Here is a 26,095-nt window from a genome sequence, read left to right on the forward strand (position 1 = left end):
GAAAATAAAAGCGGAGACAGAGTTTAAGCTTTTAAAGTTTACAGCGACGGAGAGAGGACGGACGGTGCTGCGTACGCACAGGCGTCTGTATCATCATGGCCCGCTGATCTCTCATGGTCTTGACGATTTCTAGAGGATACACCGGCTGACCGCACTCCATCAGACACAGCGCCGTCTCCATGGTGATCAGAACGCCCGTCCGACCAATCCCAGCGCTGGAAAAAAAAAAAAAAAAAAATCAAGAAAGGCCATTTGATTGTTAACAATACACACTAATTATTTAATGAAGTAACAAAAATCTCTGTAAGCAGCAAATAAGCTAAATTCCAACAATTCTGAGACTTTATGGATATTGTTTGTGCGCTATACTGTCACGGTACTGCCCACCACGATGTGAAGGAGGCGGGACTTAAGGTACAATAAATTGCCCTGAAGGAAGGGGCAGGTGAGAGGTGTTCAAACATTTGAGACCTGGGAAAGGAGAGAAATCACTTTCTGGTCATGGAAACTGGAACTTTTTTTGGACGTAAACCTGTTTGGAAGGTCTGATGGTAGAGTCACTGGTTATAGCCAAAAACCGATTCCAGCTCAGACAGGGGAACTTTTATCCTTTAATCTTTGGCTCGCCATGGTCACATGGTTCACACACAGACTGGCCGTACCTGCAGTGCACCACCATTGGCTGGTCCTGTCCAGCCCGTTTGGTCCGTACGAGAGCCACAAAGTCCAGGAAATCAGTAGAGTCGTCGGGAACGCCGTGGTCGGGCCAAGCCACGTACTGAATCTGAGTGACCTCCCTCTGTTGCTCGCTCTGAACACACACACACACACACACACACACACACACACACACACAGAAAATAAAGATCATCAGTGGACGAGCAGTGCTGGATTATGGAGATGCAGATACAGATTTATGGTTGGTAAAGATGTTTGAGATGTGCACACGCTGATGACTTATGGGATCAGAATTACTGACAGGCAGTGAAAATTCTGCCGTCTAGCATTCATGTGGATAATAATTTGCCAGGTACCACCCAGTTAAGACCCTCACTGCAAAAGAAAAAAGCACCGTTCACAGTCAGCTCGGCGAAGATGGAAAAAGAGCTCCGGGCCCACTCTGCAAACTCGGACCTACGGTGTAACATCAGTCTGATCCACGGAGCTTCAACCTTTCCACCTACAGGACCCAAAGGACCCGACGCTACGGTCCCAAAACCAGACGCCACTGGACACTCCCAAGGCATCCAGGATACTCCGACTGGGTGGAGCGACGGTGTAAATGCAACGTGTTTGAAAGGGAAAAGTTAGACACGGCTCGACTCCACAGCGGTGATGCTGCTCTGCTGCAGACCGCGAGCGTTACAGACGACATCAGATCTGCTCTGCTGAACAAACACTGATGATACCGTCGTTTAATTACCCCGGGGCTCTTTTTTCTACAACATCTTCACACCAATACATCAACGGCCAGCCAATACTAGCCCGACCACAAATGCTCCTTTATGTTTTTATGTAATCTTTTACACAAAGACTTCTTCTTCATGATGGAGGGCACTGAAGACCAACTGAGGGTATTCACCCTAACCTCAGTTAAGACCTAAAGCTCACAAAGAATTCTTTACTTTCAAATGTCAACCACACTCACGCCAAAACAACGTATTGTATTTTATGTGGGAGACCTCTAAGCATGTTTCGCTGAGCTCTGCATCCTGGGGACACACAACACAGAACCCTGTTTGTGTAATTATGGCCTTTAGACATGTTATGAAACAGGTAGAGCGAATAACTAACAGCAGTTTCTTTTTACTCTGCTGGACCCATTTGGTAAATCAAATCTTATCAGAGCATTTTTTATTGTCTCTATTAGACGCTGAATAAACACAAGAGATCTTCTCTCTTTTGTCGATTCATTAGGGAGAAGGAAAATACAAAACCGTGACTGAAAAATAGAAGTTGGTAGGATTTAAACCCCACGAGATCAGCATGACACACACACCCTGCAGAAGAAACCAAGCACTGACCACCGTTTCTTGTGCGAATCAGAGCCGCTGTGTTCCTCTTTAATACTGCCTTGCCGTATCGCCATGGTAACACATCTATCTCCATAGCAACAATCACAGGCAGAGGAGAATGCTAATTGGCTCCTCTTATAGCCGTATACTTTAAAGGTCACGCTGCGTGGACCGCACGCAGGGAAGCAATCGGGAAAACACAGACAGCTGATCCGGCATGAAAGCTCCCCGTTTGGAGGCTACGTTTACACGTTACACATGTTACACACGGGAAACAAACAAAAGCCTTCAGTTTAATTATTCATACCCACTTTGAACCAACTTTATATATCAACTCCCCAAACAGTGCCCATTTAACAGGAGACAATACAGCAGCATGTGGTTCATTAACAGGGATCCATTATCCCTTTTTTTTACCGTTTCCATGGCAAATGCTCATATTAAACAATCAATGAGGTCACACAAGTAATGCCTGTGAGCCAAAACTTTAATTTCTTGCAGGTTTTTCTGTTCTCGGGTCTGTATGACATCACCGAGAGCGGACGTGCAGGCGCGGAAGCCCCACCCACCTCCTGTGTGTGTGTCGCTGCACTTAAAAAGCCTGGGCTCATGCTTCACTCCGCATCTCTGTCACATTCAGAGGCACCTCCTTCAAAATAAGGCGGCACACAAACAGCTGGGTCAGCTGATTTCTAGCACTGAATACCCCAAACTGGCCTCCCCCTCCTCTTCCTCACTGGGAGCTCAAAGCGGGATCTGCTATGCTCATTTCCAGAAAGATATGTTTACTTGGAGTCAGAGGAGCTTTGGAGAAATCCGTTGGTTCGTGTTCCTCCCTCTTTTCAAACCACCCTCCTTCAGATTAAAAGATAAGAACAGAGGGGTAGGTGGAGCCAGAGCGGGGTGTGGATGACCTTATTAAGAATACCTATGCTCTCTGACATCATCAGAGCCAAGTGATGAAAACAAACCCACAAACGTTTTTAAGACACACCACTGCAGGTCATCTATAAGCACCAGTGATGTAATTATAATTTATTTGTTCTAGTATTTGTTTTATTTGTTTTTTAAATTACCATAAAAAATATAATAAATCAAAGTATCAAACAAAGAACAACAAAGAGTCTAGTTAAAGGGGGTGGTTCTGTTTTGCTTTCAGGCTGTCGTGGCCCGTTCTGGCGCCGTGCTGTACTCTGGCTGTGTGTGGTTTAAAAGAATGAAAGAACTAAAAGTGCGCCGCAGCGCGCCGCAGGCTTTGACGCCACAATCAAACCAAACTTACATTCCCGTTCTTCAAACCATCCTCATCCCACTCTCTGTTCCTCTGCTTTCTGTCTTTCTCCTTTTCTGCAATGTGACCGACTGGGGTGTTTGGGTTGTCGTGGCAACCAGATCCCAATATGTGGCCCGCATGCTGCAGCGGGAGCCAGAAAAAGAACAGCCCACACTGGTCACTATGGCAACACACCTCCTCGGGGTCCTTCGGCAGCTCATCCTTCCTGAGACACAGTTCCCTCTCTGCGATTGGACCCGGAGTCTTCCTCTGTGGCCCCCTCGCCACCCCACTCTGTCTGTGTGTGTGTGTGTGTGTGTGTGTATGTGATTACCGGTGTGTGTGTGAGGGTCATCTCCCGGACCAGGAAGGCAGAGTTGCCCTCTTCATTGTGGCACGTGATTGTGAAGTCTCCGTATGTGGCGCTGTTGTCTGGGTTGGGCCAGTACTGGTGACACTTCACCTGTAAACACATCAAACACCTTACGGCTCTCAGCATCCACCCATCGCGCCCTCGCTGTTACATTTGAAACCATTAAACACGTCCAGCTTCTCTACTTTCTCATCCCTGGACGTAAACTGTAGATCGAGTCCAGAGATTTTTATCTGCATCCCGGCACCGTGTCTGGAAGCTTCATTGTTACGTAATGTTGTGTTAAGGATTACTTCTTTCCAAAACTAACAAAGGCTTGAGCTGCAGAGAAGTCTGCAGTGTGTGAGACTTTGCAGACTTTTGTAAATAATTAAATATACTGAAGCATTACAACACTGCTCGACCAGACGCCTCAGCATCGTAACCTGTGTCACTTACCGGCAAAACGTTAAATTCAAACGGCTCTTTCTAACACTGGCTACAGTACATTTTCAGTTTCCTGCCCTCGTCCTTGAAGAGATCTTTTACATACCCGCCCCCTCTCGACCTGGGTAGTCAGCATGACCACCATGGATGAGCCCTGCTCCCACGTCATCTGCCAGAAGTCGGGGCAGGTGTTGGGCAGCGGGCCCTGGCACGCAATGTAGCGGTTTATCAGGCTGGATGCAGGAATCTCCATCTACACAGGACGAGACACACACACAGAGATCAGAGGTTCGGGTTAAAGAAGCAGAGACTGCATTAGATTTGCATCTTACTCCAACTTATTTTCTTGGTTTTTTTGGATCAGTGCTTGTCCCAATACAACATGTCATTAATTACACTTTCTAGCTAACAGAGAATAAATGAATGGTCATTTTCCGTGAGCGTCCCAACTCTGTCAAATCAAATAACAGTCAAATTATCCCAGGTCTTTATCAGATTACCTACAGCCCCTGAATTAATAATGACACTGATGAGAAGCTGGATTTGTTCATGCAACAGGCTGATTAGACGGCGGGGAAGCAGGGCCAGTGTCCTTCACACCGAACAACTACCGAGCACAGAGTGAACAAGATTTTAAAATGCCGTCCTTCACACTGAAACACTGCTTGCAAAGGTTTTCGTGTGTTTGCTGCAGGGCACAAACCTCCAGTAGGTCCGAGTCCTGAGAGGGCATGACATGAACTGACAGAGAGCCACCACAGGAAGGGGATTAAATTCATTAAAATATTAAGCTCTTATATTAAATTCTTACCATGAAGCACCCATTCTCTGTTTATAACCCTCTGATACACACAAGCTGCCGTTAGCTTTGAAAAATAAAGGCCTGGCGGGCACTATCTGACCATGCCACAGCCTGCCATGTGGCAGAGCCAGCCCAAGAAGTCTGTGCTCCAGTTTCGGTTACTTAGCATAACTACCAGATTATGGGTGCAGCTTTCCAGGATTCACTGACAAACTAGCACTCAAGCCCCTCGTCCAAATATGGCCACAAGGAGCCAAACTCACGGCTCCGAAACTGGACTTTGGGAAGCAGCGTGTGATATGATAGTCCTGTATAAATGCACCGGCTGTGATTCAGCATCGGTGTAACAGAGCATCCCACAAGCAAAACTGCAGACATTAAAGAGAACTCACATTGATGTAATTTGCATTGATGTAATCATCTGTGCTTTTCAGAATGACGCGGGTGGCATCATCTGTCGGGAGAGAAGAACAAGAGAAGACGGTAAGATTACAAAGAAAAAGAGCAACAAGTCCAAACTGTGTCTTTAATGCATGTTTGGATTTAAAGGAGGACTTTGTTCTTGGATCGTTACTTTGTTACTTCTGTTAAAAGTTGTTGGAAAAAGTCAGAAAGTAGAAGTTGAGGGGAAATGATGAGAAAAGGGAGAAAGTTTGAGAGCACAGCGCTGTGGGGTCACGTACAGGGAGAGATGTCTCTGTAGCGATTTTTGGAAACGTTCTGAGGTAATTTGGCACACAGCATCGTCATCCCCGGCCTCTTCCTGTACAGTTGCTGCAAGACAAGGAACAGAAATATCAGCATTTGTCTTGGTTTTGTGCGTTTTATGTATTATAAATTTTAAAAGCGCATGAATCAGGAACATGGAGGAAAGAATCTGGCAGCAAATTAATCAACAAAGTATTTAAAAATAAATGACAAACCACCAACTCAAGCCTGCAGTTTCACATGTGTGTGAGCGTGTGGACTTTTTTCGTGTCCTTCTTACATCAAACTGTGCCAGTATGGCTCCGCCGCTCAGGCCTTCCTTCAGTGTGACCATAGAGTCCCTCAAAGCATGCTGGTCTAGCTGGGCCGGGTCCTGAGGGGATTTCTCAGGGATGTACTGAAAATCCGGCTCTGGATCCACCTTCTCCTCCACCACGTCATAGATGGCTGAGCCGGAGAGGAAAGGAAAACAAACTGTAACAGGAATCTATGAGCTTTTCCATCTACTCTCACATACATACGGATCACCGCTGCTAAGATTAAACAAAGTTTACAATAATGAGCTCAGCTTACATCCCTGTAAGGCAAAGGCTCTAATCTTGGATCCGCATGAAAGCGGTTGTGTCGAGCACGTGGCTCCGACTACAAGCTGCTCAAATCTTTCCTTTGCAGGACGCAGCCAATCAGGAATGAGGAAAAGGAGGAAGAGGAGTCCAAACAGCTTGTTTAAGACAGTAGATGAAATGTGCGGATGTAGCCAGACTTACAGCGGACACATTAATGTTAACGCTCAACTGTAAGCCATGCAAAGCTACACTAGTGGAGCCCAAGAATAAAAACATGGAGTTAAACAACAAACTTAGAGATTTTTAAAAAAACAGAACTCAAGCGTAACCAGTTTACTGCACAAAGAGAACACATGTGTCCTCTATGTGTAAATACTTACAGTCCAACATTTCAACAGCAAAACTGAATAACGTAAAGACATCGATGGACTCTTCTATCTGCTTTGATCGGTTTCTGACCCACTTAACACACCAAAGAGTTTCTCTGTTTCATCATCTTTAAGAGCACTTCTCCCCGCTTCGCTGATTAAAGGAGGCGTTTTAGCACGAGTCTTCTATGTGGTGAACACACACACAGCCGAGACGTACAGATACCACCACGTTCGGCTTCGCAGATCTCATTTCCACGAGCTTCTGACCACATGTAGCTGTTCATTTTCAGGAGTGTGCTGCACCATGTGTTCATACTTTAAACTTAGCCTGTAAAACACTTCATTCGAATGTTTACGGCCCTTAAATTAAAACCGGCCGCACCGCACAAACTGCAAGTCTCATCAGGAGCAAATATTCAAACCCAGTAAGTGGCAGAAGCAGCTCAGTAACATACAAAGACACTCTGAAGGTTAAAGCCTGAGGAAAAAGTGGAAGATTTTTTTGGCAAATATATGAGTTACTCACATAAGCATACCTACAGTACTAGTGTTCGAGAGTACTTACAGTTTATACATTTACAAATATCCTCTAAAAGCAACAGATGCTTTAAGTCCTGTGAGCTGTGAGGTGGCATTCATCAGACCAGGACACCTCCTTGCATTGCTCCGTGGTTCATTTCTGATGCTCACGTGTCCGTTGTTGGTGTTTTCGGTGGTGGACAGGGCTCAGCAGGGGCACCCGGACTGGTCTGGAGCTCCAGACACAGCAAACTGTGATGCTTGGTGTATTCTGACACCTTTCTATCAGAACCAGCATGAACTTTTTCTGCTGTCTGTTTGATCGAACCACACGGGTCAGCCTTTGCTCATCCGTGACCGTTGGGCAGTCTTGACCCTGTCGCTGGTGGATACTGACCCCTGGGGGACACCCCGGGAACACCCCACAGGAGCTCAGGTTCTGGAGATGCTCTGACCCAGTTTGGCCTTTTGTCAAATCCTTACACTCGACCATTTTTCCTCCTAACATCAACTTTGAGGACAAAATATTCACTTCCTCCCTGACATATCCCGCCCACTAGCAAGAGATAATCCGTGTTATTCACCTCAGCTGTCAGCGGTCAGGACGTTACACCTGAGCAGTGTATAAGGTTTAATGCACTGGGCACTCTAACAACCACTCACCATTAGGTCTGACCAACAGGATGAGCTCCCCGGAGTGGCTCTCGCAGCTGGCCTTGATGAACATGACTACCTGGTCATGGGTGTGGTCAGAGATGTCCCGCCCATTAATCAGGACTACCTGGTCACCCTCGTTAAGGCGAGGCACACAGAGGTCAGCCTGAATAGGAGAAAGAGAAGAAAAAAATAAGATAACTGAAGTTTTGTGTTTCTGAAACTTTTATACTAAAGCAGGGTCAATCTGACTCGTCACCACGGAGACCTCTGAGAGAGTTTGGGCAGCTGAAGACGTGTTTTTATGAGTGAGAGGAAAAAATGTGCAACTAGAGTGTAAAGACAAATGAGGTTCTTGTTGACTTACTGAGGTTCCCGGAGCCACTCTAGACACAATGATGGGCATTTTCTGGTCAGCTCCACCCTGCAGACACACACACACACACACACACACGTACGTTAACAGCGTCTTACACAAACGTCCTTTTTATTTTTAGGGTCGAGTTAACATTTGGGAAAGCAGTGCGGATGTGTCCGCATGCATACAGATGATGTGCCCACGGGCAAAGGTTTACACCAGGCATAGAAATAAGCTAGAAAAACACAAGTCAGACTGAGCGGCTGCAGGAGAGATAAAAGGTGGCGAGGGGAGTTTTCACTCCTGTCTCCTCAGCTCTCACCTTGACATTGAAGCCGAAGCGTCCGTGTTCATCCGGTCTCATCTTGATCAGGACCAAGTTATCGTGAGGGACTACTCCGTTCAGCTGAAAGAACACGAGCCGTCACTTCAATATCACGGATCAGCACATTGTCAAACAACAGGTCAGAGCGCTCAGACTTTAACAGCGGCCGAATCTGTAAGCTTAATAGATTCATTCTCTTTCCTGTTACACGAGTTGATGATAAAACTGCAAATACATTACAATGCACACCGCTGTAAATGCACCACAGTACACCAGCAAAAGTGGTTCACTTCAGAACCAGAAGCCCAACTTTTCTTGCATTTTTGGCACAAACATCACTTTTTAAAAAATGTCTGATACACATAAAAATAATGAAATAGAATGAAAAACTTCAACAGGTGTCATAATATTTGCAGGTACATGTCACCGTTTCCAAATCATTTAAAACCACCTCTAAGGTTTAGTCTGTTTTACATATATTTCCAAGCAGAGTGTGCCGCATCTTTTCATCCTCATTTTCCCGGATTTAGGGGCTCATAGAAGAAATAAGTCTTGGAAACATAAACAAGAACTACCCCGACTTTTTAAAATGAAGCCAGTCGATGCTTAAAAGCCAAAACAATGAGCTAAAAGAGGCTAAACAGCTTAGAAAGATTATATAAAAACTGCAGAAATATAAAATACTCTGGGATTTCTCTTCATGCATTTAGATATTCAAGATAAGATAAGATAACCTTTATTAGTCCCACACGTGGGAAATTTGTTTTGTCACAGCAGGAAGTGGACAGTGCATCTAGAAACATCTAGAATCAGACCATCTTTGAAGCTAACACAGTTTCCATCTACTTGTACTGAAACTGTTGCAGTATTCTTTTATGAGGCCTTCATAAACAGTAACTGTGTCGCCGTACTGACCGTGGTCTTGTCGGCATTGACGGGAACGTCATACATCTCATTGAGGTGATTGTCCAGCAGGCTTTGCTGGGAGTGGGCCTGGATGATCTGGCTCAGGGTCTTCCGGCTCAGCTGCTTGGGCGGGAGAGCTGGAGGCTGGCCATCTACCCCATCTGGAGACCTGAGGCAGGCAAACAGCGGGAGGAAGAAGAAGAAAGCAGCAATAAGGGAAAAATGAAGGTGAGATGACAGCGAGAAACACGGTTCAAATTCCTTTGTGTCGCCATTCGTTACGATGCCATTAGTAACACATCAGTGTTAGCCTGCGAAGCTGCTGTGAGCGCTCGAGGACGGACAGCAAAGCTGCAAACATGCATTCACGATAAAAACACGACAATGGTCTTCCTCTTTGTTAAAGAGGTGGACTGAAGACAAATGGAGAAAAGCAGGAGAGGAGACCGTGAGACACAGGGAGGCTTAATAGCACTGTGTTAGTCACAATGCATTAACCTCGATAAAAGGGCTGCGAGAGGAAGGAAAACATCCCCCCCTCCATCATCCCGACAATAAAGAGGCAGTCGGCGTGTACGGCGAAACAGCAGCCAGGTGAGGCTTTCAGCATCATCAGGGCTCGGCCTCTGCTGCGTAAAAGCATTTCATTCCACATCTGCATCCGTGCGTGTGCGCTGCTGCGTACAGGCGCTCCTCGGGGGCAGAAGCACAAGTCAAAGAGCATTGCCTTTGTTTTGGCTTCTGCTACCGCCGTCACTTTGTCTCTTAAACACACGAACGCAAACTAACATTTATTATGGGTCAAAACCAGGTCAGGCTTTCAGAGAGAGAGGCAGCGCGCAGCAGGCCTGAGCCGAGACCGCGCATCATCCTGCATTATGCATCTGCTCGGTGCGACAGCCACAACCTTAGGCCCGGCCCGGGATAAGGACACGGCTGAGCCCTGCTTTTTAGTTTTCCTTCTATCAAAAACTTCCAAACTGGATCTATATTTATCACTCGATAAATTTTTGAAAGCACAGTGTAAGAGGGAACCAAATGAGTGTGCAGTGACAGAAAAATCATATGCGGGTACACGAGAGGGCTAAAAGGAGCTGCTATAAAGTAAAATGTTGCTTTGGAAACCACAAAAAGACAAATTTAAAACCTGTTTCAGTGCACACCCAGTTTTTATTTTCCAACTAAATAATTCACCAAAGCCTGCCTTTGCTTTGAATTCAGAGAAATGAGTTTGATTACAGCATAGAAAATAATTTATTATGACATGCAGGCGCTGATGTGCCTAACTTTCATTTAGGTGCACCAGCACATAATTTAGCTGCGCGCGAAAAGAACGGCACGCCTTCTGGCTCTGCAGCGAGGAGTCTGCGTGTGCAGCGCCGCACTGTTGTAAAGAGGATGACCCAATCGACGTTTAATCCGACAATAACAAATGAAAGAAAATCCACTGTGTCATAAACTCCCAGCTCCGGCCAAAGGCATAATCACGCCAGGCTTTTTCCCTGACGCTGTCAAGGAAATAAAGACACTGCAATTAAAAATAAGGATCCCTCCAGTGTAGTGTGGTTAGCTAAACAGATCATTTTCAACTTCACGCCACTAGAAAACAGAACATTAGGGGTTTTTTAAAGGGCGTGGTGACGAAAAGCAGATTCTCGTTTTACTTTAACTGGAGGAAAATCTCCAAGACGTAAAGCCGAAGAGTGATCCACCTGGAAACACGCAAGCAATGCTGCAAATTCACTCTAAAAGGCAGAATTTATTGGATAAATGATATCAAAGCCAAACCACAGCGGTTCCAACCAGCAGCTGATATCAAAAAGTGGTTCACGGTTGAGGTTTAAACCACTGAAGCCGAAAGACGTACGTAAAAACGTTTCTTCTAACGGTTAGCGTCCCAATTCTCTTCTGCACAGTTGCAGAAAACATTGAAAGAAAAAGGAACGTGGCTAATACTAATTATAGTGCTGTGATTCACTTCTGACTGAAGAACTGTAGCTGAAAATAGCATTATTTTAAAATTTGTACTAACACTTTAAAATAATTTGACCTACAACTGAGCGTGCAACATCACAGTAATTTTTTAAATGATATTTACCTATATGTACTTAAAGCTGGGTAGACTAGAATAACAGTAACAATTCAGGCTGTTACAGGAAACAAAGTAATTGTGCTTTGAGTACATTTAAGTAGAACTTCATGTATGTTACATTATAACTAAATTTAAATAATGCATTCAAATAATTCCAAATACTTCACAGGCAGCATTATTAAGTGTAATTAAAATAATTCATGAGGTTTAATATTATCAGTGAATTCATAGCTTTTATAGATTCTCCAAACCGTGATGGTGTTTTGCTTTTAACCTGAACAGGTAATAAGGATCATGAATGTCTCTTCCTCACTGACCTGAGGTGCTTAGAGACTAAATGTGAAGACTTGTTTTCATCAGGAAACACCAAAGTCTGAAGGGTTAAACATGCAAACTCCAAAATAAAGATCTGAGGTTCATCTCCATAAAATGCTGTTTTGGCCTGTTTTTATTTCCACTACCACGATGGACAAAGCGCACAATAACAGAGAGGGAGGAAGGGAGAGCAGGTGATTATGTCATGTTTTGGCTCCGTAACAGAGCGATGAGCCACTGACTTGGCGTGTTCGTCTGCGTGTGCAGCTTTGTAGGCAGAGGAACTACCACTTAAATGTTACTTAACCATCCTGACGTCCAACTGAGACATCCATCTCTCCTACCAGCTCGATGCAAGATTTCAGACGCCGAAGCAGCCGTGTGGAACTTTATTAAACGACTCGACAAATATTTCACAGTGTGAGAGCATTTTAAGGAGATCCAGAAAGCACAAATACACGCACACACAGACACACACGCGCGTGCTAATTCCTAGTTCAGCCCTGTTGCACAAGCGCTCCGCCCTGCTATGCGCTATAAACACATTTTACGGGCTGTTTTTCAAAGGGTTCATCTTTCCACTGGGGCCAGCTAAGTGACACTGGGAGGGTGTGAACTGTCGGGAGAAGCCACAGACACCGACGGGCAGACTTTAAAAAAAACAAAAGCTGTCAACTCAGCAGTACTCTCAGACTAAATGTGAGGAGTAAAATGTAAGTTCTAAATTAAAGGGTGGCTGTGTTTGGGGGACGCTCTATTTACGAAGCAGTCAAATTATGATCCAACCACCGCTCCGCCACCGAGTCCAAAGCTGATGTTTGCTGCCCAAATACAAAGAGCTTGAAGAAACGTGGGTGGGACGTGCATTAAAAGGAGAAGGAGAAGAAGAAGACGACTTACGGTGTGGAGTCCAGGCTGATGCTGTTAGCCTGCGTGGACGAAGCCGACTTGTGATTGGAGGAGAAGACTGGCAGGCTGGGTGAAGCGTGGATCACGTGATCCACCAGGTGGCCGACCGACGACGGCCGTAGTCGCGTGCCTTCTTGGACAAACAGCGAGTTCCTGACAAACAAACACGCAGACACACAGTGTTCAAGGGCAGCGATGGAAACGTGACCCCGAACGCATCGTTTATTTATTTACCCAGAAGACGTTTCAGATTTAAAGTGTGTGATCTTTACAATTTTACTCATTTTAGATTCACGTCTTGATTTATGTTAACTGTAAGGCTACAAAGGAGGCCTTGCTTATTAAAACATCCAGATTTGACACTTTAATGATGCTGTGCCTTCATCTGATTCATAACAGATGCTGAACAGATTATTCACCTGCTCTCTGTCATCTTTAAGCCTGCCTTATGATTTCTCCTCATGTAAGGCTGAAAGCCATAAATGGCCTTTTTGGTAGAGGAGATCACAGCAGTGCTACTCAGACTGAAGCCGATGTTTCTCTGGCTGAATACTGAGTTAACAAACGTTGTGGTAAAAGAGGCGGAGCCACTCAGAACCAGCAACGACTCTTTTATAACGCGTTATCACCTACCAATTAATTCTTCACAAGTTTAATTAAAAACCAAACGGATGTCCAAAAAGAGAAAAAGGTTTTAGAAAGAAGAAGTTCGACCAGTGCCTGGTCTGTTCTCTCCACGGGCCAGTGAAGCAGACTTTTACCTGCAGAAAGACAGCAGTTTTATTTACTTTATAAACTTCTAGTTAATCTATAATAACAGAACATAATCTGACCTGAAAACAAACACAGCCTCAGCCCTGTGAGAGAGGAGTGGACGGGAAATATCCGATATATCCTGACGAAGGAGAAACTCCTCATCAGTGAGCGTGCATTTTAACATTTAGTGTTCTTTACGGGTGAAACTATGCAGAGATTTTGAATATTGTTTAAGGCAGGGGTGGGGGAACTCCAGGCCTCGAGGGCCAGTGTCCTGCAGGCTTTAGATGTGTCCAACACAGCTGATTTAAATGGCTAAATGACCTCCTCATCATTTGAGTCAGGTGTGTTGACCCAGGGTGAGATCTAACACCGGCCCTCAAGGCCTGGAGTTGATTTTACAAATAAAGTCCCTGAAATAAGCTCCTCATCAAAGTCTCTACTGCACCAATGAACCTACAACCAGACTATTTTCTGGACTTTTTCCACATCGGCACAATCTGACATGGACTCTGCACCAGGAGCTGGCAGGTGAACATTTGCTCTCTCACATCTCTGCTGTCTGAATCCCAGAGAAGTCCTGGTCTGCGGGCGAAGAGTTACGGAGACAGCTGAAGTGTACTCAGAACTCACTGATTGGGCGTGCCAGGCGGGGAGCGAGTGGGCAGGCTCTGGGTCTCCAATCTCTCATCTGATAGGCTGTTCCTGCTGACCGACTCCCAGTCGGTTCCACTCACCAACTTCCTGGCCAGCGGCTTGCTGGGAGACCTGCTCAGACAGACGCACTAACTCAGCTTTCCACAAAATGAACACGAATCATCAGCTGACCATCAAGAACCCGAGAATTACCTGGCAAACACTCTGTCCTTGATGCCTTTCTCCTTCCCGTACTGCACAGACTGCACCTCCGTCCGCCCGCTGAAGACAACAAAAACAACTCTTAAGTTTAGGACAGTTTCAAAATGCAACCATCGAAGGTTTTCTGTGATAAATCCATACATGCATATCAATTTTATTTAACACAACAAGACCATGCTGCCTTATTGTACTAACATGAGGCACTTCATCTGAACACCATGAGCTGCCTGCCAACCAGTAACAAGCACAGCATATTTTATCTTCTCAAACAAAGTTAATAAGATTTTTAACAGCACAAATTCACAATTCAGGTCTATGCTTATTGAAAAGTCAGTCAATATCTCAACCAAACACACACGCTCACACTCAGTGGAGCCAAACATCAGACGAGCCTCGCTCACGTTGCATCACTGCTGCTCAATAATGCATCACAAGACCTCCAGCTCTCAGTTCGGCTCTCGCTCACATTTCATAGAAAAAGGAAACGAAAAAAATGGCGCCAGTGAAGTGAAACAAAGTTGACACAGTGCAATGTCATAAAGCAGCGAGGAGAAAACCTCATTTTATGTTTCGGTGCCGGTTCCAACTTGAAAGTAAAAAACAAAACAAAACTATCAAACCAAACGAGAGGGAATAGTTCGTCTGAAAGGAGGAGGGCGACAGCATTACGGAAAATGTGAAATGAAATGCACGGCTGGCTCTCACGTGGACACAAACGCTTCCTGCAAAACTTGAAAGAAAACGGTTGGAAGGCCAAACACGAATTCAGTTACTTTGTTTCAGGCAAAACATGAATAATTAAGCCGTGCTTTTCTGGGGCAAGGTAGTGCGAGAGGGTTCAAAGGCAAACAGCGGCCACTTTCAGCGTCTCAGCCTCGCAAACTGAAGTGAAGGAGGAGGGCGAGACAAAGCATCCATCCACATATCTGTGTGTGTGCTGGATGCGCGAGAGCCTGGATGTTCAGAGGCTCTCCGGCGTTTCTCTGACAGCTCGTGTTTGTGGGCTGCGGTTCTCACCAGTATCTGAACTTTGAGCCCAGCGTGAAGTAGTAGGCGAAGAAGTTCTTCTGTGGCGGGATGGGCCGCTCCAGCCTGAAGAAGGTGTGGTGCTCCACGCAGGCTTTCCACAGGTTCTTACAGGCCCGGTAGTTGACCATGTTGAAGCCGAGCAGCGTCTCACGAGACTCGGTCTGTGTGCAGCGAGGAGAGGACGGGGTTAGTTCATGACCTGCTCCGATCATCCATAACCGTTAGCTACAGTAACAAACTCTGTAACAAACTGCTGCATACTGCCGCCCTGTTATTACTGTTTATTCTCTACTTTGAGCGATTTCAGACAGGTTCTTTTCTCCTGAATCACAAAGGACCTTCAGGGGGTGATAACTGTGTAAGAAAGAAACATCGTGTGGCTCAGAGAGCAGCAAAAATCCAGGAAACCCCCGTCACACTTCATTACTTTTAGATAAGCTTGTCTTTAGTACTCTGGGTCTATTTCAAACATTTAGCTTGTTAACGCTTTTGGTCCTGAGCCAAAAAATAGAAATAAATAAACAAGAAGCACAAACTCCACCAGGGCAGCTCCCACTGTGGGCAGCGTTTACTTTTAAGAAAACTGTTTTATTTTCTATATTTTGTTTTCTTTGTTCTTTTTAAATGTAAAAGTGCTTTTGTTATTTGTACTGCTGAGTATAATTATTATTAATGTGGATATAGTTCATTAATGAAAAATAAAAATGTACTAAAATAACATTACTATGACTTTCAAAGTCAGATCAACCAGATTGACCTTGTTGGAGAGGTCAGAGGTCAAATCTGACCTGATATGTGATCGTTTCCTTACGTTGAGAATCCACAGCTCACGTCTTAGAACCACAGTTTCTAAGCTCGAAGGCTTTTTGTCCGTTTTCCAATAATAACTCATGAAGCTGACCTTGAAGACCTCGGTGGGTGGAAGGCAAATTTAAATGGCTTGTTGAGATGAGCCCACTCTACACCCCTACAACGTTTATTAGAATTAAGTTTTTAAACTATTGTGTTTACAGACAGAATAACGCACACACAACACACACCAGAAACATGAGCTTAACTTTAGACGGGCCATGAAACCAAGCTGTTTAGCAGCTCACCTACACCCGAGCTCCACCTTCTATACCTCAGTGTCTCTGACCTGCGCTGGTCTCATGCTGGCAAATAGAAATACTTGTGCTGCCTGTGCTCTCACATGATCAACTTTCCGGTGTGTTATCATTATCATTATTATTGTCATCAATAATAACAACTGTTTCTGAATTTCTACTTCTTTTTATGGATTTACTTTTTATTGTCGCCTTTTCTTAATTTCATTAGTCATTAATTCACTTGCTTACATTTACTGATTTAGTTTAATATCATCTGCTGAGCTACGAGCTGAAACATTGTGCTTCCACCTGGAATGAAATGTGCTCATACAAAAGCAACAACACATTCAAAAATGAGGAAGCTTAAAGTCGATGCTTGAGAATGGGAGTCGCCAGCGGCTGTAATTGTTTGTTTTGTAATAACTGGGTTTAAAATATTACGTCGGGTTTAAGAGGGCTAAATGACGACTGGAGAGTAAATATTTGTGGTGGAGACAAACATGCTGTTTGTTGTGCTGAAAGCAGAAACACATTCAAGGGTGAAACAAAGGATGTAACACACAAAGGGAGGGATTAAAACAGAGACGCCCAGGACACAGACAGCAGGGGGTTAATCTGATGCTATCACACACAGAGGTTAACAGGTGTGTGTGTGTGTGTGTGTGTGTGTGTGTGTGTGTGTGTGTGTGTGTGTGTGTGTGTGTGTGTGTGTGTGTGTATACTTACTGCCTCTCTTCTCAGCTGGATGAAGAACTGTTTGCACTTGAAGGAGATTTTCACTATTTTCAACCTGGAAGCAGAAAAGTGGAGTTAAATTTTCAGTACTGAGACGCTGACGTTACACTTTCAAACAACCCAACACGCTCTCCTCTTTTTCACTCGTCACACATTTTCATGCTGCACAACATTTAGCCTGTGTCTCCTCTCTGCTGTTTCGTCTTCTTCTCATTTCCACCCATCCAGCCAAAGTTAACTAAAAGTAAACTGAACTTAAAACAAGTGGAAAGACTAATTAAAGCAAATAAAAATAAAAGGAAATGTCTTTAGTTTTATGAGGATGTCAGTGTGACTGTGTTGAGTGCTTTTATAACTTTATCATTTTTTTAACTTCTTAAAAATTACAATCTGACAAATCATCATGAAACCAAAGTCATGGAAGTCTAAGAGCGAAAAGAGTCTAAGAGAAGAACGAAAGCGTTTGGTCCTCTTTAGGTTTGTGAGGATTTCACCTCTCACCCACGAGACGCTTCTTCAGTTCTAAGAACAAAAGGTGGAGAGTCGTAGTGGGGGTTATCCCTTTGGAAGTGGCAGTTGATCTACTATTGATTATGTGAGTCACCAAGGTATGAAAAAAAAAGGTGTGGGTCATTACCGTCACTGAGGGTGAAGCCACTGTGAGACCTTCCTGACAGAGAACAACATACATCTGAACGTCTGAAACAAGCAGCCAATCATGGAGATGGAAAATGAAGCCAAGTGCCAAAACTGCAGTTCCTTTATTGGCCACTTGAGGCTTCGTGCCCAACTAAACAATTTTAAAAGCATGTTTAGAGCTAGGTTTAAAAAAATCCAACAGTACAACTGAAGTGTGAGTGAATATTTTTACAGCTCATCTTAGAGCAGGGATGCTAAACTCATCCTAGCTGTGCTGGACCAGTGAAACCATTTATTCCCTGAGAGAGCTCAATATAAGAAAAACAAGTGCAACTTCATACATATGTCTCAGTTTTTCTACACAATAAAGAAAAGCTGATGTAATAAATTAAAGAATTTCTAAATTTTTAGGCTTGAACTGTAAGCAGTAAGACAGCTTGTCCTGTTACTACGAAACAAAGTTTTTGTTCATTCACAGAAAATGTCTTTTTTTCTGTCATGTCATTTTTGATCTATGACTTAATTAGTTTGGTGTTGTATGACTGGCCATGAGGGAGGTCTTTATCAGCAGGAAAAGCTGGACAACTTATGAAAATGCAGTTAAAAGTCCAAAGTTTATCCCCTCATCCACATTTCCAGATTCAAGTCTTTGCCGGGCTAATTCTGGGCCCCCAGCCTTATGTTTGACACCCCTGTCTTAGAGGATACCATTAAGGCTTAAAATTAAGAGCACTGCGGGAAAAAGTACCACAAAACCTACTTTTACTGATGTATGCAGACACTGAAATGATGACCGAGTCCAGAAACCACTACGTGACCACACGGCAGCTACAAGCGCCCAATGAAAGTAAAGCAGAGAAGCCTCGAAAGGTTATTTACAATCAGTACATTTTTAAACAGGCAGGAGTCACAGCTCTTAGACTTACATGATAAGATCCGTGTGTACAGATAAAATCCTTTGGGATTGGTCCCACTGTCAGGTGATTTTTCTTTTGTTATGCTAAAGGATTAATTAGGCTTTATTAGGCTTTATTAGGGTTTATTAGGGTTTTGTCAAGTTTAGTGTTAAACTGTCATGGAATATTTACATTTTAAAAAGAAACTGAATTAATTAAATTAATTTGGAGCTGGTTCTGGTTCTCACACAGTGCCTTTGTACTCCTGCTTGCTTCTTCGCCACAATCTCTAAGTCTGACCCAATCTCATTTCTTCTCAGCTGGCTGACTCATGTGTCCTATCAACTGTTCATTTAACCTCTGACCTCTTGCCAGAGCTTGAGGGCGTGGGCTAAAAGACTGTGCCAACACCAGAGAGTCCGAGGCTTTAACCACGACGATATTATCTCATCAATCTGTGCATTACCTGAAGCGCACACGCTATAAAAGATGACTCAGAAGACCGCACACGTGTGACCACAGTAAGAAAGTCTGCTGATGAGCGGCAGGAGCAGAGTAACCTAATCCCTTCCTCTAGTTTTGTTGCTGCTGTGACTCATCGCTGCTTGCTAAATATATTTTACATACTTGCTCACACACACACGTGCATGGACACACACACTTATTCAGAGCGTGAGTCATGCCCCATCTAAGTGTGGCTCATTTGTCAGGCTGCTGTGAACAGAAATAGGAAAGAGGCAGAAATCTAAATGTCTCTCTTGACCGCTCCTCATCTGACAGATCAATCTGCGATAAGACGAAAGGAGAGGCGGCGTGAGGTGTGGCGGGAAGGAACCGGACGCAGGAACGGCGAGCTTGTATTAAAGAAGAACAGAAAGAAGAGGAACAGGAAGAAAAAATCGGCGAGCGTAGGCCGAGAGATGCTGTTGACTATAATGTTTCTCTCCCGCTCCCTCCCTCTCTCACACATGGTAGTCAGCAGCTGTTGGGGACACCGCTGTTGGTCTCTAAATTTAGCTCAACAGACTGGATGCACACACACACTTCCTTTAGCCTATTTTTCCTCCACTCAGGACGACTTTGCATCAGCTTCTCATGCTTAAGGGCTCATTCCATGGAGACTTATCCGTACTCGCTCAAACCGGAAACCGAGTCTTAACCCTAAGATTTCATGGTTTGGCTTTCCTGTGGCCCAAATGGAAAGAGCTCAGAGCTCAGATTTATGAATATAGGCCTCACAATGTCTGTAATACAAAATCCTTCCATCGAATCAAACTCATCTTAGCAAAAAAAAACACAAAACATGCACCTACACACACACGCACACACCAGCCGCTGTGCGAGTGTGTTCAGGGTGTATTAAGCCTACACATCTTCCAGCGTTACAGAGGTTTGAGTAGTTCATCTCCCACCCTCAGCACCCATTAACATTTAACCACCCACAATGCTACAGCAGAGAATGGGAGATTTCCAAGAACCGATGCTTCACAGAGAGAACGAGAGCAAAAGGCATAAAGAGCGATGAGATTAAGTGACTTGGACACAGAAAGAGAGAGAGAAGCAAAAGCAGGACAAAGAGAGAAAGACGGAGCAGATTTGACGCCTGTAATATTTTCAGGAAACCTAGTTTCACACAAACCCCCCCTTCCCCCCCTTCCCAGAAAAATCTGGTGAAATCATCTGTATAATTCTAGAAAAGCTCACCAGAGGCTTAAACATTAATATGCCATGTCAATAATCACCATGTGAGGGGTTTCCAAAATATTATGCAGCAAAAAGGGTTCCTGGAAGCAGTACAAGAGGAGCTGGCAGCAGACCGATAGCGCAGAGGTGGATTTGTGACAAGAACATCCACCGTTTGATTCCCCAGTTCAGGGCAAATTTGGCAGGAAGAAATGACAGAGTATGAAAATACCAATGAAGTACGCTTTCTTTCTTTCCCCCAGCAGTGCACCATTTTTCATCCATATCGGATACATGCCAGGTTCTCCGCTGGCTGCAGAGCTGCTTTCAAGCAACCTTGATCTTTGGCTCCGAGCAGGTGGTACTGAAGCCTTGGATCATAAGCTTATTTGGGGTTTTTTGATACTCCAAAAATAATAAGTGGGATACACGATGTTTACAGGAATACATACATGTTTCAAAAAGCATATGTAGTTTCTAAGTTTTTAAATCTATCCGATTATCTGGGTGTTCCAGGGGAAAGATTCTCCCCGTGGTGTCCCTCAGGGTTTAGTACTCGGTCCTCTCCTGTTCATCTTGTGTATTCTCATTCATCATCACATTCACTGATAATGCAACTCATTCCACTCTGACCAACCACTTCACTGAAAGTAAACAACGAAGAGGAGTCACCTGTGAATCCCATATGCCACAGGTCCACACACCTTCAGATTTAGAGTCATTTTTGGACACGTACTGACCAGAGGAACCTCGTCACATTTTTAAATATATCATAGAGGAAGTCCTCCTTTTATATGAGTCTACACATAAAGCAAAGAACTATAAACTAAAAGTTCTTATTTCCCTGGTGTGTGGGGGGTGATATTAAGTGATACTACAGGGTAAACAGGTACTAAAGAGGCATCCTTGAGTGACGCCAATCCACGTGGAACAGTCTAGACCGGCGGCGTCAAAAGGCTGGCCCCAAAGGATCCGATCTGCCTGCGCAGAGGAACCTCTCCGGCACTTTCTCTCAATTTGTAAATCGAGACAGAAAATGACACTGAAACACGGTTTCAACCACAGCGGCTCTGAGGTGTCAGATGCTATCCTTTGCCACAGACTGGCATAGTCTGGTAAGGAGAGCACAGAGGGTTCATCGGCTGGGTATTTCCCACACCATCGGGGTGCTGGTGCCCATTCTAAAACCAGTTGGATCCAGTAACATTAAAGGCTTTGTGATGGGTCAACGTAAGAAATAAATCAATCAAGTTCCTTTAAACTTTTTTGCTACATAAATCACACCAACATCTGCTGGAAATGGGAAAAGCTGCGTCTAAGCTTACTTACAAGTCACCTCTAATGTTATGCTATACAACTTAAAGGAGAATAAAACAGGATAAAACAGGTTCTTCTAACCACACAACTCACATTTCAAGTGTTATCACAAAACCCACGACACACAACCACCACTCAACTCTGATCTCGGTTTCCTCCAACTTGTTGTGGTTGTAGTCTCGCTGCCAGCTGGAAGCTATGCTCACAGAGCATCATACTGGCATTCCTGTTACCACTGGAAAGGCAAACATGGGAAAAAAAACACCCTGGAAGTCACGCAGAACTCAGGGGAGCATCCCAGTGGGTAGTCATCCTCAGGGATTCCCCAGAGCTCCCTTTGAAACCTTGCTTTTAAAAAAACCCATGTAAATCCAGTCATAACACTACCTCTGTCACTTCTGCTTTTCACGTGTGTTTCTCACTTTGCTTTGTTGTATTTTAAAGGACACAGGAAAGTACAGAAACCGAGCCCACACACACAGTGATGCCTGTGATCTTCTGTTCTCGAGGTGTGGGTCACTCACCATGGGAAATAGTTGATCCGTACCCTGTTCTTGTAAACCACAATTCCAGCAGACATCACCCCGATGAGAATCTCTGTGTTACTCTGGTCCTGAGGAGAGGAGAGTGGGACAGGTGAAAGAGCGTGTGGTGAAGGTGGAGGCAGGTGAGAAGACACAAACAGACCCAGAGGAGGGAGGAGGGGAGTAAAACTGGCTTCCTCACTGTGACACTGTGTCCTAAATCTGACACAGAGTCACAGTTTTAAACTGAGCCTCATGATTATAGCTCTCATACGCATTTCATATTTTAACTTTAATTCTGCCGTCACATTTAATCCATGCTCGAGTCCCGTTTGTACATCCCATAATAACACAGCTGAAAAAAACAAAATCACTGCTCTCATTTCTTTCAGCAGCTGGAGCTCCACTCTCTACTGCCTCAGCTAGAAATTACAACAGGCTAGAGCAGCTCTTAGGTTAGCATAGGAGCGTTTGGCCTCGCTGCTGTGAAGTGGAACTACATAAATATAACAGAATGCAGATTAATGGTCAGGAAGCTCGTGGATAAAAAGAACTGCATCACAAATATGGATTAAATGAGGTTTTCCTGCTCTGCTTCTATCTGTTGGTGTCATGATGAGAGCTGAATGCCAATGTGCGGCATTTCTGCAGGGTGTGGGCATCAACGTCAGCTGTACACGCTGCAGCTCCACAGACCTGATCTCAGTCCCACAGATGTGATTGGCTCTGTGATAACAGTGTATGAACCACGTTGTGACAGCAGGGAAGAGGGAAACCTTTTACAGATTAAAACGTTGTGATATCAGTTTTGAGGACAACGGCTGAGGGAGGGTCTGGACTCTGCATTATCACCTAACTGCTCGCGGTTGTTGTGGGGGGGAGGGGAAGGAAGCAAGACAGCTAGAGTGAGATCACAGACAGTGGACATGTCTAACAGGCCTCCAAGCTTTGGTGGAATTAAAAAAGAAATAAAAATGTAGATAAACTGTAAAGCTCCAGAAGCAAGGACAAACTCATTGTAACACAGTCTTTAACACACAGGCGTTAACAGACTTACCCTTGCATAGTGCAGCTCTACCCCATAGAGCTCCAGCGTGCGTGCTGTGTTCAGATAATTAAACTCTGACTCGGCCGGAGATAGACCGCTGAGAGAGAGAGGGGAGGGGGGGGAAAAATAAAAAGAGTGAGAGAGGGTGAAGCAGCCGTCAGGAGGCCGTGCGGAGCAGCGACGACGACACGGTGTGTGTTAGACATATGGAGGCGGAAAATACACAAAGAAAGAAAAGCAGCAAACAAACGAGCCAGGCAGAAGGAAAAGATCATTAAACCTGCAGCATGTGAGCCATATGTGTGCTTTTATACAGGGACAGTAATCAGTCTTACATATTTCTACTTTATTTGGTAACACTTTATAATATGGTCCATAACTAACAGTGTAACACCCCAGTAATCAAACTGAAAGTAATTGAATTTACCTACAAATACTTAAAGGTTAGCGTAACCAGTCAGGTTTTGACAGGAAACAAAGAAATAATTATACTGTAAGTCCGTTCAAGTGATGCATGAGTAATTTTAAGCATTGCATAACTACAGGTATTTTATAGAAACCAATTATGCTGCAAGTGATTTTAAGTATTGCATAACTTCATAATGTTGCAGAAGAACAAACAATATTTCCCCATCTTTCATCGTAACTGTACTCTATGGTTCAGTATTATAGATTAAACTTAGCTTAACCTCGCCTAACTTGCAGGTACATTACAGGAAAGCAGACACTCCTTTCTGTACACTCCTTCTGTGAGTTTAGTTTGAACAGCGATTGTGAAAGAAAAATAAATTACGCTAGACTTGGCTCCATCGTTATAGGATCATGTGGGACAGCAAATTGTAAATGTATTTTTCACATGTATTTGGTCAAATAAAAGCACAGCTGGATATTAGAACATGCATCACGCACGTCAACACAACGAATATTAAAAATGTAAAAGTTGAAGGTTTAAAAATTTCTCAGTTTCCCATCAAAACCCGACTTGTTACCTCCTCATTCTACTGTACCTACCTTTAAGTGTTTGCAGGTAAATATAAATAACAATTAAATTTGATTTAATTACACGGAATCACGCCCTTAGTTGTGGCCTTTAATATACAGTATGAAGGTGAAGGTGCTGAAAATGAACATGAACAACCAATTTTCAATTTTCCGCCTCCACAGGCAGGAAGCTGTACCAAATCACAGATGTGTTTCAGGGTGTCTCAGCGTACCTGTGCTGCTGGTGATGTTTGGCGACCTCTTTGTGAAAGTCTTGAGGGGGGTTTGGGATAAAGGAGTACTCAGACAGGTAGCCCGGACTATGCTCTGCTTCACTGTAGTCCCCCAACTCAGCTAGAAAGAGAAGAGAGAGGCATGTTAGGCTTCAGGATGTTCAGTTTTTCCCATTCTTGGCTCAGACATATTCATCTGTGGGAGTGGATATATCCGTCTATTGTCACCTGGCCCCACCCAACTGCTGTTCAAACCTTTTGTTTGAGAGGGGCAGCCAATCAGGAACAAGCTGACAAAAGATTTGGTTTCAAGACGAATAAGGATTATTCTGAACACTTAATCATGCAAAGCTACTTTGGTGGAGTCACTAACTCTAAGTAATAACTGTGCACTTAGTTTTACAACACATCGGGAGGATGTTTGTTAACAACATCAGATTCCTCATGATTTAATAAAATGACCTCATCATTCGGTGGGATGTTGGATGTAATTGTGGAAGTGGCTCTCCATGAGTCTGGAGATTTAAAGCAGTGCTTTAGGAGACACAACCCTATTACCTTTATGTCATCAGAACTGATGAGACCCTTCAAGTCTGAACAAACTATTATTGTCCAACACAGTTTCTCTCCACCACAGGCCAAACAGCTGGCAGGTGGGAATACAGAGACCCGGACCTCAACATCATTGGATCAGTGTAGGATCGTCTTGACAGAGAACGACACGTAAAATATCTTAAAGTGACCTTCTTTTCTCTTATATACACACTGTCACAATTGGGGTTTCACATTAAACACATTAAACTAAGTGTGTGAAGAACTAATGCTCCGCCTCTGAGCCCAGAAACCCCACCCACCAGATGTTTCAATATTCTGTCAGGAGGGGCAGCCAATCAGAAGAGCGGAGAGGAGGTAAATCTGCTACTTTCAGACAGAGGCCAAACTAAAATACTGCAATACGCCCCAGTAGAGAGCAAATGTGAACCATCACAGAGTTGGAAATGGGAATAGCTGTATCCTTCAAAAACAAAACATTAGTAACAGATGAGTGCAATAATAACTGTCAGATCTCTGATAGCTTTCAAAGAGCTCTAAGATGAAGAGCTCAAAGTGAATCCAGCAAGCTCACTAGCTCAAAACCATCAGTTCACTCAAGCAGTCTCTCGGCTAACCTACAAACCTGGTGGCCTGAGCGTATTGACCAACCAATCAATTCTAGCTCACCCTTTTATTGATGTGTACACACCACCAGGGACGCATGTGTGTGCGGTCAATAGCTCTCGTTTCATACAGTTTAAGGTTGGTTTTATTTTAAGCTGCAGTTCTTTCTTTACCAAGATTCAACGCGAAGGTCAATGAACCTCAAAGACTCGTCAACCTGATCTTTCTTTGTGGATCCATCTCTTGATGTGAAAGCCATACTCGGCTGCCGATTGGCTCAAAGTGGGAGATACTAGCTTGAGCTCAAGGGTCTTATAATGATGCTACTGATGATTTTACTCACGTTGCAGGTAATTTAATAGAAGTGTGTATATGTCAATGTGGACACTTGTGTTTGTACAAGTGATACACTGTGGTAAGATTAGGATGACATTAAAATTCTTTTGAACTTTTTGGTTTTCAGGCAGTCATTTTTTTTCTTTCAGAGTGCAAGCTTTGGTGTTGGATTTAGAGCTGTGAGCACAGCATTTGGGCTGAG

At 44.1% G+C, this 26,095-nt stretch overlaps 1 protein-coding gene across 1 annotated transcript in view; it reads right to left on the reverse strand.

Annotated features, from left to right (window-relative positions):
* The window catches only part of ptpn4a (protein tyrosine phosphatase non-receptor type 4a), a 77,148-nt gene that overhangs the window by 3,789 nt on the left and 47,264 nt on the right, over positions 1-26,095 (reverse strand). Inside the window, exons 8-26 of the mRNA XM_005450423.4 lie at positions 24,400-24,520; positions 23,195-23,282; positions 22,138-22,226; positions 17,070-17,133; positions 15,244-15,416; positions 14,218-14,286; positions 14,002-14,136; positions 12,604-12,765; positions 9,306-9,465; positions 8,388-8,471; positions 8,075-8,131; positions 7,717-7,873; positions 5,878-6,044; positions 5,573-5,663; positions 5,282-5,343; positions 4,194-4,340; positions 3,623-3,751; positions 663-811; positions 80-215 (exon numbers count right to left, since the gene is read on the reverse strand). Coding sequence (XP_005450480.1) covers positions 80-215; positions 663-811; positions 3,623-3,751; positions 4,194-4,340; positions 5,282-5,343; positions 5,573-5,663; positions 5,878-6,044; positions 7,717-7,873; positions 8,075-8,131; positions 8,388-8,471; positions 9,306-9,465; positions 12,604-12,765; positions 14,002-14,136; positions 14,218-14,286; positions 15,244-15,416; positions 17,070-17,133; positions 22,138-22,226; positions 23,195-23,282; positions 24,400-24,520 — 2,240 coding nt within the window. The remainder of the gene's footprint in view (positions 1-79; positions 216-662; positions 812-3,622; positions 3,752-4,193; positions 4,341-5,281; positions 5,344-5,572; positions 5,664-5,877; positions 6,045-7,716; positions 7,874-8,074; positions 8,132-8,387; positions 8,472-9,305; positions 9,466-12,603; positions 12,766-14,001; positions 14,137-14,217; positions 14,287-15,243; positions 15,417-17,069; positions 17,134-22,137; positions 22,227-23,194; positions 23,283-24,399; positions 24,521-26,095) is intronic.

Source organism: Oreochromis niloticus, linkage group LG16 (assembly GCF_001858045.2).
Source record: "Oreochromis niloticus isolate F11D_XX linkage group LG16, O_niloticus_UMD_NMBU, whole genome shotgun sequence".
In the NCBI taxonomy this organism is placed as follows: domain Eukaryota; kingdom Metazoa; phylum Chordata; class Actinopteri; order Cichliformes; family Cichlidae; genus Oreochromis; species Oreochromis niloticus.